This window comes from Neopsephotus bourkii, unplaced genomic scaffold (assembly GCF_033783945.1).
Source record: "Neopsephotus bourkii isolate Nb327-2 ecotype Australia unplaced genomic scaffold, CSIRO-AGI_Nbou_v1 NB_481, whole genome shotgun sequence".
Classification (NCBI taxonomy): Eukaryota; Metazoa; Chordata; class Aves; order Psittaciformes; family Psittacidae; genus Neopsephotus; species Neopsephotus bourkii.
Window position 1 is genome coordinate 31,397 of NW_026900982.1, and position 12,068 is coordinate 43,464.

General features: G+C 51.7%; 1 protein-coding gene across 3 annotated transcripts; it reads left to right on the forward strand.

Annotated features, from left to right (window-relative positions):
• The first annotated feature begins 269 nt into the window (after nucleotides 1–269).
• On the forward strand, nucleotides 270–10,403 carry PNOC (prepronociceptin). 3 transcript variants are annotated; one of them, XM_061350136.1, is made up of 4 exons: nucleotides 270–395; nucleotides 4,116–4,252; nucleotides 7,678–8,104; nucleotides 9,334–10,403. In XM_061350136.1, the coding sequence occupies exons 2-4, from the start codon at nucleotides 4,133–4,135 to the stop codon at nucleotides 9,381–9,383; spliced, it is 597 nt and encodes a 198-aa protein (XP_061206120.1). In that variant the 5' UTR covers nucleotides 270–395; nucleotides 4,116–4,132; the 3' UTR covers nucleotides 9,384–10,403. The 3 variants fall into 3 exon arrangements, with proteins under 3 accessions (XP_061206120.1, XP_061206121.1, XP_061206122.1); XM_061350137.1 differs by having other exon boundaries at nucleotides 317–388; nucleotides 4,110–4,252; XM_061350138.1 differs by lacking the exon at nucleotides 270–395 and having other exon boundaries at nucleotides 3,957–4,252; nucleotides 7,678–8,175.
• The last annotated feature ends 1,665 nt before the right edge of the window (nucleotides 10,404–12,068 follow it).

Here is a 12,068-nt window from a genome sequence, read left to right on the forward strand (position 1 = left end):
GGGCACGCTGGGGCCACCGAGCAGCATCAGCTTTACACCCCCCCAGTCTCCATCCCAACCCCACCATCCCTGGGCTGCTCAGACACACCACACCTTTGGATAAGCACAAGGCCAGCATCCATCACCTCTTTCGAGGCTGCCCCCAGATTTGGGGAGGAGGAGGAAGAGGAAGGGGTGAAGGCTGCAGGAGGAGGGGAGGGATGCACATCCCTGCTCCCCAGCTGCCGGCTGGCGCATCCCTCCACTGGCAGCCCCCGGGGGTGGGCTCAGAGACGCACGTGTTCGGGGAGGGAGGTGTGGGGATGCGTGTGTACACTGTCTATATATACCACCGTGGCACAGGCACCGGAGAAGTCACAGATCAGAGGAGCCGGCAGCCGACAGCACACCCGCAGGTAGGAAATCCGCTTTCATTTTCCATCCTGGGGGGGACTTGGATGGGGATTTTTTTGCCTGAGAATGGTTTGTCCGGCTCCAATTCACCCGGAGACATTGCCCGAATGGATAAGGGTTAAATGAAATATCTTCCCAGAGGGAGAAATCCATCTCCTCTATCCCACAAGAGGAAAAGTTTCAGCTTTACCATCCAGCCCCAAAATCAACCAGAGTGGAGCCGGAGGGATGCAACAAGAGTCAGCACGGGCCACCTGCCCGAAGCCAGGGGGAAGCCCAGGGGGTGATGGTGGGTTCCTCTGGGACGAGTAGGATTTATAGGGGATTTTTTGGGGGAGCTGCCGTGCCACGATTTTCCCCATTCAATATTTCTGCCCCTTTCTTTCCTAGCCAGGACTTCACTGGGGCCACCACGGGATGCTCTGGGAGATGCCCGGCTTGCGAGCGATCCCTTTTTTCCTCTTGAAAAAGCACAAAAAGGAGGAAAACGGTTTATTTGTTGCTTTGATTTTTTTTTTTAGTCTCCCTCAGAAAAGCAGGAATGAATGGCTGAGACACGGGGACGCAGGGAGTAATGTTCTTCCTGAGCTTTTTTACCTCTAAACAGCCTTTCTCAGCCTCTTGAGCCCACATCTGTGTTTATAGTCACGCCGCGGCGTCTAATTTTGGCCAATTATGGCCAATTACCTGATTGAGGGGGTTCAAAAAAAGAAAACGTTTCTTTTTCTGGCGAGCGCTGGGAATCTGCAGCCAACCCTGCCCCCGGCCCCAAACCTCACCGAGTCTCCCTAAAATCCCCCCAAAAGCTGAGCGGCATCACCGGGGTTTGGGGGAGCTGGGGGAGTATTTTAGCCAGTGCCAGTGGGGGACACTGTTGGACAGTATTGTGCTTTTTTGGCTGGAAAAAGCTTTGACTCCTTCAATGCTGACTCCCAGCGGGGCTGGATCCTGCCCCATCGCATCTTTCTTGCCCTCTGGATCAGGCCTTGGCTTTGGGCAGTGTGGGAATTAGCAAGCAAAACATGAATTTGGGCTGGTTTGCTCCAGGTGTGGGAAGCGAGGCGCTCCTAAATGTGCTCCTCACGTGGCAGGACTGATCCTGACCTGGAAAAGCGAGAGCTTCGCTACATTTAAACCCTTGAGAAGGTGTTTGGGGAAGGATGTCGACCCTACTGCTGGGATAATCCCTTCTGTTAGTTTCTCCCATAGGAAAAGGGGCTGCAGAATGCCAGGAGAGAGGCAGGGAGCAGCTCCCCAGCACTGCCCGCGAGCTCCTATCCCAAATCACATCAAATCAAGCGAATAAAACCCATCTCAGCAAGCACCTGCTTCCCCTTCCACCTCTTCTCCTCGGGTTATTCACATCCCACATCTTTCCCGCTGCCCCCCAGATCAGCCCTTTCATACGGCTGCATCTCCCACATCATCCCACCCGGAGCAATAAATAAAAGCTTTACAGATAACCAGACCTTGCCATTATCTGAACTGCAGGCTGGATTTCTAAATAAACCCTCTTTCTTTCCCCAAAAAAATATTAATGAGGGTAATTCCACTGGATTGAAACTCCGGAGGATGCACCCTCGGGGCAGCCTGTAGCAGTGGGGGGGGTCCCAAAGCTCTTTTGTGAGATGGAGTGGCCATATCCTGGCGCCCCCTCCCTGGATGGATAGGTTTAGTTTTCACGGAGGAAGAGGAAGGTTTGTGTCCAGGAGCAGCCTCAGTGTCCAAGGAGCCATGGAGGTGGCTGTGGTATGACACCGGGGCTGTCACAGCCTTTGCCAGGGTTGATGGCATCCCAAGACATGAAAGCAGTGGGACTGGTTGGTGAATCCCTTAAGATATAGGGCCCAGGTTTGGTTTCCCCCCAAAAAAAGATGGAGTAAAATACAAAGAAATGGAAAAAATGCGGGAAAATGAGGAATAAATGAGGGGAAATGAGGAAAAAAGGGGGGGAAATGGGGAAAAGGGGGAAAAATAAAAAAGAGGGAAGACTGGGGGAAAAAAGGGAAAAAAAAAGACATCCTTTTTCACATGGGTCTGTGAATGTGAAACTCAGGAAGGGCTTCGCGCCATCACCACCCCATTACCTGCAACCCCCCTCACCCCAAACACCCAAGGGCAGAAGCAAGAAAAAAACCCCACTACACTTGGTCCTTCCCTTTTAAAGGGCTGATTTAATCTGGGGGGGGGACACACACACACACCAATGCACAAAAGGGGGGGTTGTTTCCCTCCTTCCCACCGCTGGCCTGGCCGGTGATGCTGGCAGGGTACCGCATCCCGCCCGCCCGATAGCATCTTTCAATTAACGGGGAAGAAAAGCCAAGCCGTAATCTCAGAGCCTCCTCCGCAGCCAGATGTGACCTGCTTAGCCCAGGACATTGGACTTGATGTCTCATGGGGACATGGGAACAGGGCTGGGGGGTGGGTTGCAGCCCCCTCCCTGGCTCTGCCAAACCCCATTTTAGAGCTGAGTGATTTGGGGGGGGCTTGCCCTCTGCTGGGAGCTCTCTGCCACACCTCTGACTCACGCCGCCAGCCAGTTTTAATGAGACTCAATGAAGATTAAGCCTCAATCCCTGCTCTTATCAGCTTCCCCTTGTACTTTCCAGCAAATGACAACTGGGAGCTGCCAGGCTCTGTGTCACTGCCTGGATGGCAGGGACCAAAGGTGACTGCAATGCTGGTTGAGGACCCCACTGGGTGCTCTGCTTCCACTGCAAAGAGTGGGGGTGCCCTCCCCACCTTGGTAGAGTGAGAAATAAGTGGGGATCCCCAGGTGCTAAAGTCCCCCCCATAAAGCAGCCTGAAATGGTGCTGGAGCAGCACACAGGTTGCAAAGCCACCACCACTGAGGTCTTCCTCACCTCTGAGCATCCCAGTTATGGGGGTTTCTGGGTACTGCTCCAGTGCTGGGACCTCAGTGCACCAACCTTCACATCCCTATCCTGCTCCTCTCCATCACCTCCATCTCCTGCCCTTGGCTGGCTTATAAACCTTATAAACCAGCACCAGGACCTGCTCCTAAGGACTGTGGGGATGTAGTATCCCTTTTCCTGGAGGCATGAGGCTGAGGAGCGGGGCAGGAGGACCAATTTTCCTGCTTGCAGATGGCCATGGGAATGCATCAGGCTAAACCTCCAGGAAGTGGAGGGAAGCACACAACCTTGGTCATGTCTCTTAACCGCTGTCTGTCACCGATGTTGGCAAAGCCAGACAGGACACAGTTTGGGAACTGGCTTTGCTGCTCCACACTGGGTGGGCTCAGACCCAAGCAATCCCTGCCAGCAGCAATGGCTGAACCCTCCAGAGATAGGCGTGCCACCACCAGTGAAACAACCCAGAGGGGAAACCGGAGCGGGACATCCTCACCCAGCCCCAGCGATGCTCAGATAAGGAGCGCCCTGCTCAGGGGACAGCCAGGGACGTGCTGCCCCAACACGTCCACCTGCTAAAATAAGCCCCGTCCGGGACGCATGCCACGAGATAGGCTGGAAAAAATGAAGCTGGGACACACCGGCTCTGGTTTTGGGATTGAGGAGGCACCGGGGCTCCTTTCCTGAACGTATAATTCTGTCAGGGAGACCGGGAACACGCGTGTGTGGGTTGGGGTGCGGGAGGACGGGCTGAGAACGGGCGCTTCTGGGTGCAGGTGCGGGTGCAGGGCTCGGTGGTGCCGGTGCTGTCCCGGCTTCACGGGTTCTCCCTCTCCCGTGCCGCAGCCGCTGCCGGTGCCGCCATGAGGGCTGTGCTCTGGGACCTGCTGCTGCTCTGCCTCTTCGCCCGGGCGCGGGGCGACTGCCGGGGGGACTGCCTGCACTGCGACCGCCACCTCTACCGGGACAGCTTCGACGTCCTCGTAAGTGCCTCTGCCTGCTGGCTCGTCCCCTGCCATGGGCAGCACAGCGGGGGTAACACCTCTGTACCCCCCTACACCGGGTGGGCACCTTCCTCTCTGTGCTGGGTTGGGGTTTGGGGTTTGGGGTCTGGGGAGGGTTTTGGCTGCTGGTTGATGTCAAACCTCAAGGGGAAGGTGCCACGTGCCATCACTGCCCCTCCTCCTTGGGCACCCCGCAGGGATACCATCCGGAAAGATGCAGACCCCAAATCAGCTACTGGAAGTGATGCGGACAAGGCTGCAATGGCCCAAGGAGGCTAAGAGGCTCCCAAGATCCTGAGCATCCCTAGCCTTCTTGCCCCGTGGCTTGCAGCATCACTGTCCCCACCTATACCAACCCCAGACTGCTGCCAATGCCCACCCCATCCTCCAAGAAGACACCCAAATCTCCCTCTGAGTCCTATCAGGATGGGACCAGGTTTGCAGATGGATGTGAACCACAGTGTTTAGGGGGGCTGGGCATCAAGCACCCTGCAGACCCTCTCACCATCTTGATTTGCCTCCAACATCAGATGGAAAGAGCCATTAAAGAGCATTTTTGTTTGTTTGGTTTTTATTTATTTCAGCCCCTAATCCTTTCTTTTTCTTGCTGCTGAGCCGTGGCTGTGCCCTGCCCAGCAGCATTTCTTTCCCTCCTGCTCCCCCTCCACTCCTGCGGGATCATCCACCGCTTCTCCCCTGCCTGCTCACCAATTTATAAGCAATGATAAACCATAGCAGGTTGAGACATCCACCTGAAAGGAGCCAGCAGCTCAGGAAGCCCCCAGGGCTGGGAAATACCCCTGCAAAAACACGAGGGACTGGAGAGTGCCAGGGCTCCGTGGAGATGCTGGAGCCACTCCAATGCCACCCCCTTGCAGGCAAATCCTGCATTCCCATCTCACTACCACCACGTTCTGGAGGGCGATTGCTCTGGTTTTGCCCCAGCATGTTGTTTTGCAGTCTGAAGGTACCAGTGTTCCTGCAGCCCCTGCCTTCCTGCCTGGTCCTGCTTCTGGAGCTGCGTTTTTCTCTATTTGCCCTGGCTGGCAAGACGGAGAACAGACGGGATGGTTGCTGGCTCATGGGTCAGTACAAGGTTGTCTCTCAAAGGGAGTGGTTTGTACCAGGAGCAGAGGAACCTGGGTTTTTTTGAGGCTCAGTCTGAGCTGGAAGAGGCATCGTGGTGGAATTTGATGCAATTGTCCACCATTTCCACAGCAACTTCCAAAGAAGTCCCACCCACCAGTGGTGTGGATGATCCATACTTCAGGGGCAGAAATAGGAGATCCCCCTGAAGTTACAGGCATGTCTGCACCAGCGTCGTAGCTGCCAGGGCAGGACAGGGAGAGCTGGTGGAGCTGGGCTTCAATATATGGATGAATCACCTACATTGTGGTACCCTAGAGTCATCTAGGATGGTGTAAACTCCTGGTGGCACCACTAATGCCAACTGAAGATTGGAAGGAGCATCCCAAGGTAGTTTGAACCCTTGACATGGAGGAGCATTGGCTAGTGTTTAATGAGGATTCCCAAAACTCTGTGGGATGGCCTGGTGGCAGAAGCCATTTCCATGTGAATTAAGACCACAACACAATGGTCAAAGACACTGGAATGTTTACAGTGCTGCTTTTGGGATGGATAATAGGACACCTGGTGTAATTCTTCTTGAAGCCTATCCACTGGTGCCCATCAGAGCTGCTACCCGAGTTTGATCCATCAACCTTTCATCTCCAGCGTGGGCCACTGCCAGGACACTTCATCAGCTGTAGATGCTGACATAGCCTTGGAAATCCCAGGACAGGATCTTGGCTCAGCACAGGATACACTTGGTGTGTCCACATGGACCCTTATCACCACCTCACTGCTTGTCTGAAGAGCCTGGCTGCCCTCAGGGGTGGAAATAGCCAATTGCTGCAAAGCTGCATGCTTGAACTGCAGCCCTGAGACACCACAATGGGACTTGTAGCACCTCCTGCTTGCCAAAGCTAATGAACCCATGGTGAGGAGAGTTTGCAAAGGTTCGGGTCTTGGATATGGCCTGTAGCAATAAGACACACTGATGTGCTTCAGCACGGGCTCCTCCAGTTGGTATTAAGCCCACCATGAAGCTAATACTGGGATGGAGACTCTCCAACACAAGACAACCCTTTCTTTCTGGGCACTCCAGCTCTGGTTTCTCTGGGTATTATTTGGTTTGGTTTTTCTACATTCTTCTCCTGGATGGTTCCTCCTGGGTGCTGGGATTAGTGGTACCAGCCCATCTGGGGCTACTACCCCACCTCAGTGTTGGGTCTGTGGCCTGCCTTGGTACGTGAGGCCTCTTAGAAAGGGATAAGACACAACCAGGGAGGAAGCCAAAGGGCATCTTTTTGTTAAGGCTTGATGACTTTTGAAGGGATGTGGTGATTGGGGTGGGTTTCTGAGGGCTGGGAGAAGGCAGATGTCGTATGTCTTTGAGGAAGGTGTGAAAGGATTTGGGAAGCTATTTGGTCAGCCTCACCTCAGCCCTTGGGGAAGTGGTGGAGCACATCATCCTGCAACGCATTTCTGAACAAATGAAAGACAAGGAGGTCGCCAGTTGTAGACAGCAAGGATTTATGAAGGGGAAGTAGTGCTTGACCAAGCTGACAGCTTTTTGCAGTGCGACAAAGCTTGTCTTGGCTTTCATCAGACTTTGACATTGTCTCCCATGACATCCTCATAGACAAGCTGCTGAAGCACAGGATGAACAGGCAGTGAGGTGGACTGAAACCTGGAGGACCTTGACATCTTCGTTAATGACTGGGATGATGTGGCAGATGCACCCTCAGCAAGTACCAGATGATGCAGAGCTGGGAGGTGCAGACTGTAGACCACAGGGTCGTGCTGCCATCCAGAGGCACCTTGCCAGGCTGAAGAGATGGGCTAATAAGAACCTCATGAAATTCAACAAGGAGAAGAGCAAAGTCATACCCCTGGGGAAGAACAACCCATGGGCAATGCTAGAGGTCCCTTCCCACCTCTGCCATCCCATTGCTGGGTGATTTTCTGGCCTTGTGCCCAGCTAAAGGTCCAGCAGTGTGGAGCGTGGGGTGGTGGAATGGGATCATGGATGTCAACTGGGAAGTATGGAGCATATCCAGCAAGGACTGGAGCATCTGGAGAGGAATGGTGAACAGCTGCCATGGCTCTCCAGCGTCTCCACCACCACTGGGAGCCCAGGAACAGGGTTTAGGAAGGGGCACCTCACTGAATGAGGCCAAGCAAGGGCTGATGAGCTGCTGGCACCTTTCCATGGGTGTCTTCCAATGCATTGCATCACTGGGCAGGCTGGAAGTGGGGGGATGCCAGGTGTTCTGGCATTAGGGCTCACCACCCCGTGTACCAAACCCCGTCTGATGCCTACCCCTGTGTTTCCCATGCAGGTCTGCATCCTGGAGTGTGAAGGCGAAGCTGTGCCGAGGGCCACCTGGGAGCTGTGTGCCGCTGCTGCTGGCCGACCCGCCCCGCGGCCCCGCGACCTCCAGGACGCTGGCGATCCCTGGCATGACGCGGTGGCAGCTGTGCCGGTGAGCCCGCTGCAGGTAAGCGAGCTGCTGCGGCGACGGGAGGCCGAAGATGAAGGTGTCGAAGAGGAGCCGGGAGCCTTCCTGCAGCCACCCGAGGACATTTCCCGGCGCCTCGGCAGTTTCCCACGTGGGACACGTGGCTCGTGGCCGGCACCGATGGCCAGGGGGGTGCAGAAGCGGTACGGGGGCTTCATCGGGGTCCGCAAGTCGGCGAGGAAGTGGAACAACCAGAAGAGGTTTAGCGAGTTCCTGAAGCAGTACCTGGGCATGTCACCCCGCTCCAGTGAGTACGACATTGCCGGCGGCATCAGCGAGCACAACGAGATCTAACGGAGACCCGCGCTGCCCGGCTAGGTCCGCCATGGCCAAAAAAGTCAACCCTCTACCCCTCTCCTCCTCATGTCCATGGGTGCAAATTAAAAAGGGAGCCAAAAGAATTAATCTGGAAATGGGAAATTACAGACCAGGGATGCTGAGAGCGGCCTTCGGCATCTCAGCATCCAGAGGGTGTGCGGGGAAAGGCCCTTTCCTGTCAGAGGATGGGCACAAAGGTGTTGTCCTCCACACCAAGTAGATTGAAGGGTGGTTCAGCACCCCCCCTCCAAAGCATGTACAAATCCCTTAAAATGAATTCAGATTTATTGTAATTGAAAAATTAAAATAAAATTTAAAAATGAAAAATTAAAAGAACTTTCACAAATTGAAAACTAATCCGAATTTTTACAGCGTGAATAAATAATTTTTTAAAGAAGAAAGTGAAATTGCTTTTTTAAAATGGAAAAATAACATGGAAGAATAAAGGATTAAAATAAATTTCAAAAAATGAAAAAATTAAAACAGTTGACACAGTTAAATTAAAAAATAAAAAAGAAAATAAATATTTAAAAATAAAAAATAAACTAAATTTTAGAAACTTGGAAAATTAAACTGAATCTGAAAAAAAGAACATACAAATTTTATATTGTTAAAAATTAATTATGTAAATGGTTTAAATGAAAATAAGAAATTAAAATAAATATAAATTAAAATAATAAATTAATATAAGTTAAAATAAAGTGGAACCTCTTCCATTTAGATATTGTATAATCCTCCCCAAACACTCCAGCTCCATGCTCTCAAACTGAGGAGCGGGTTGAGCCCCTGCCCCTGGGAGAGGCATGTTCCCTCCACTCCTCCTGGGGTGCTCGCAGCCCCCTGCCACTCCAGCTGCCAAGACCCACCCCCTTCCCTATCTCCCCAAATTGTCAATTTGGGAGAATTTTAGGTTTTCCCCCTTTTTTTGTTTCTTTTTCCTTTTTTCCCCCTCCCCTGGGTAGCATCTCCCAAAATTAGGGGATGTACCCCTGACCCCACAGCCCCTGGGGAGCCCCTGCTCCCTCCATGAGGCTCAGCTCCTTTTTTCTTTTTCTTTTTTTTTTAATTTTACTTTTTTCCTTTTTTCTGTTTTTTTTTTTTTATTTCCCCCCCTTTTTTTTTCCCTTTCCTTCCTCTATTTTTTTTTATTTTTTATAGCGTTCCGGCACCGCATCCCAGCACCTTCCGCCAGGCACAGGCAAAACTAACCCTGCTCCTGTCCACCCCAGCAGCCTCCATCCTCCCTCTGACGGACCCCAAAGCGCTTCAGACTCGCATGCGGGCAGAAAAATCACTTTGCTCTTCACTCACTAAAGCCAGATTTAAGCCGGAACCTGACGAATTTCGGCCTCCACCGGTGACGGGAGTGAGATGCTGCGGGGAGGGCGGGAGAAGAGCACGGGGGAGCGGGTGGGAATTTGAGCAAAATAAGGAAAAATGGTGAATTTTGAAAAAAATATATTGGATTTTGGGTTGTTTTCTTTTTGCGTTGGCCACTGTCAAAAAGCCACCCTGGATCCAGTGAAAATCATCCCATCTCATACTCCTGGTGCCTTCCCAGCAGTGGTTGGCATTCCCCAGTTGGGGCTTACTGCTTTCCACAGGATTTCAACTTTTCGGATGGGGGATGCCAAGGGGTCACGTCCCATTGGGATCCATCCCTGCACATCCAACCTGATGGCTACCACAGCAGTGACCAGCTCCAACCCCTGCACCCAGAAACCACCTGTAAATGTCTGATTATTTTCATTTTTCCCTGTTTTCTTTTATTTCCCCCCATTTTTAAAGGTGTTTTCCTTGCTTTTTAAAGCCTCTGGGGTTGACTTCTTTGCTCAGCACCACCAACCGTGCGCATGTCCTCCTCACGTCCCCCCCTTGGCATGCACCATGTCCCAGTCCCCACACGCCAGGATGCGGTTTTTCCATGTCGCTCCTAGGAGAATCGTAGAAGCCAATCGGTTCTCCTGCCTAATTTGCTCCCCCCAAAACCAAAATAAGACAATAAAAGCGTATCATGGGAATGACTTCGCTCGGGTCTCACCCACAGCGCTGCCCTTCACTGTTTGTACGAAACAAATAGAATATAATAATCCCTATGGAAAAGAAAAAAAAAAAGGAAAAAAAAAATCCCAAGATCTTGTTCTTTTTAATTGTTTCATACAAAGATTTCTCCATTAAACTTGTACATAGCAAAAGGATTAATAAATTAGTTTACTGTTTCTACAATACTATTGCGACTGGCGACCGTCAATGCCTGTGGAGCAGGTCCCTGCTGTGCCCCCCTCTCTGCCAGACATGGGGGATGCTGGATCATCCTGCTCCGCTGTGGAATAAATTGGTTTTAGGGCGGAAAAAAGGGAGATTTTGGTACATTTGTGGTATTTGCGAAGCAGGATGGTGGAATCAGCACTTAGGAAAGTGGTGGTGTCACACACACGCCCCTTAACCAAAAATGGGATGGACTGGGGAGTTACTGGGGGTGAAAAAAGGGATTTTAGGGTTTTAGAGAAAGAAAAGGAATTCCTATCTGGCTCCATCCCACCCACAACCCTTTTCCATAGGGATAATGAGGGCACCTGCACCCACAGCCCCCAGCATCCCCAGCCCAACTGGAGGTCAGGGGGCTCTGCTCTGAGAAGCCCCTAGATCTGGGGAGAGGAGTGACATCGCCACAGCTTGCAGTCCCTTCCTCTCTCCACTTTATTTCCCCTTTTCCCGTTCCTCTTTCACCTCCACATGCATTAAAAAACCCAATAAAATCAAGTTATCAAGGGGGTTTTGCATTAAAAGCAACTTCTCAACTTGAACATCGGAAGGCCCTGAGACTCTGCTGAGCCCATCCTGCACATAACCCACACGGGTCTAGCACGTATCAGGTTCACAAGTTGCTGGATTTAGGGTATTTAGGGGGAAAAGCACAAAAGAAGGATGCGCAGCACCTGCTGCCGCGGAGAGCGGGCAGACACTGCTATCTAGTGGTGCCAGCAAGGGCTGTGCCAAGACGATTCTCAGGCTGAGGCTGAGCAGCCGCAGAAAGTGCTGCCACCGCTGTATTGGGGGACACGGGAGCACCCACTGACACTGGGGGTGACACTGGGGCTGCAAGGACAAGGCAGAGCCAACGAGGCATCAGGCAACTTTTCTTTTTATTTCTTATAAAATATATCTCATATTGCTGCTGTAAAAATTACATTTCACATTTTTATTTAACTTTTTTTTTCCCCTCTCTTTTCTTTTGTGGGCTTTTTTTTTTTTACAATAAAAATAATACTCGGAAGACAGCTAAAAAAGCTTCAACATGACAGAAAATTCACTCAACCCAGCACCGTCCCTGCTTGACCAGCGGCAAGGCCACAAGGCCAAGTGTTCCCTGTGACAGGACCCTGCAGTCCCCACTGATGGCAGCAGTGACAACGTGGTGTCACCCTGCACTGAATACACTCGCTTTGCCAATCGGGGTCCAGCTCTACCCCTCCAGCCGTGTATCCCAGCAGAGAAGGGGAAGCAGCCTCTAATTAGCGTCCAATTAAGAGGTTCTTATGTACATACATATATGCACTCTGGGAGACAGCCATGGGGATGAGGGAAAACTCTCCACATGGGATTTACATGTTGTGGCTGGGGATGAAGAGGAGTTCTCTTGAGAACAGCAAGACTCAAGTGTTAGGAGGGAAAGTCCAACGGTTGGGAGGTGGCTGGAAGCAAGTTAAAAGATAAAAGGGAAGGGAAATAATAAGGGGGGAAATATAAAAGTATATATCCAATGCCAACCATCCTGGTGGAAGCCTGCTGTCACTTCTGCAAAAATATGAGGTTTTTCTGCTCTAAAGTGTAAAAATTCCAAAATACTCCCAAACCAGAAGGGAAAAAAATGAATTCCAACCCACTCTGCA

What these genes read in the sequence shown, in the direction of transcription:
- PNOC (XM_061350136.1), top strand. Translation starts at nt 4,133, where the DNA reads ATGAGGGCTGTGCTCTGGGACCTGCTGCTGCTCTGCCTCTTCGCCCGG. An exon ending in GGGACAGCTTCGACGTCCTC is followed by an intron (nt 4,253 to 7,677) that starts GTAAGTGCCTCT and finishes TTTCCCATGCAG; the next exon opens with GTCTGCATCCTGGAGTGTGA. An exon ending in GGGCATGTCACCCCGCTCCA is followed by an intron (nt 8,105 to 9,333) that starts GTGAGTACGACA and finishes TATTTTTTATAG; the next exon opens with CGTTCCGGCACCGCATCCCA.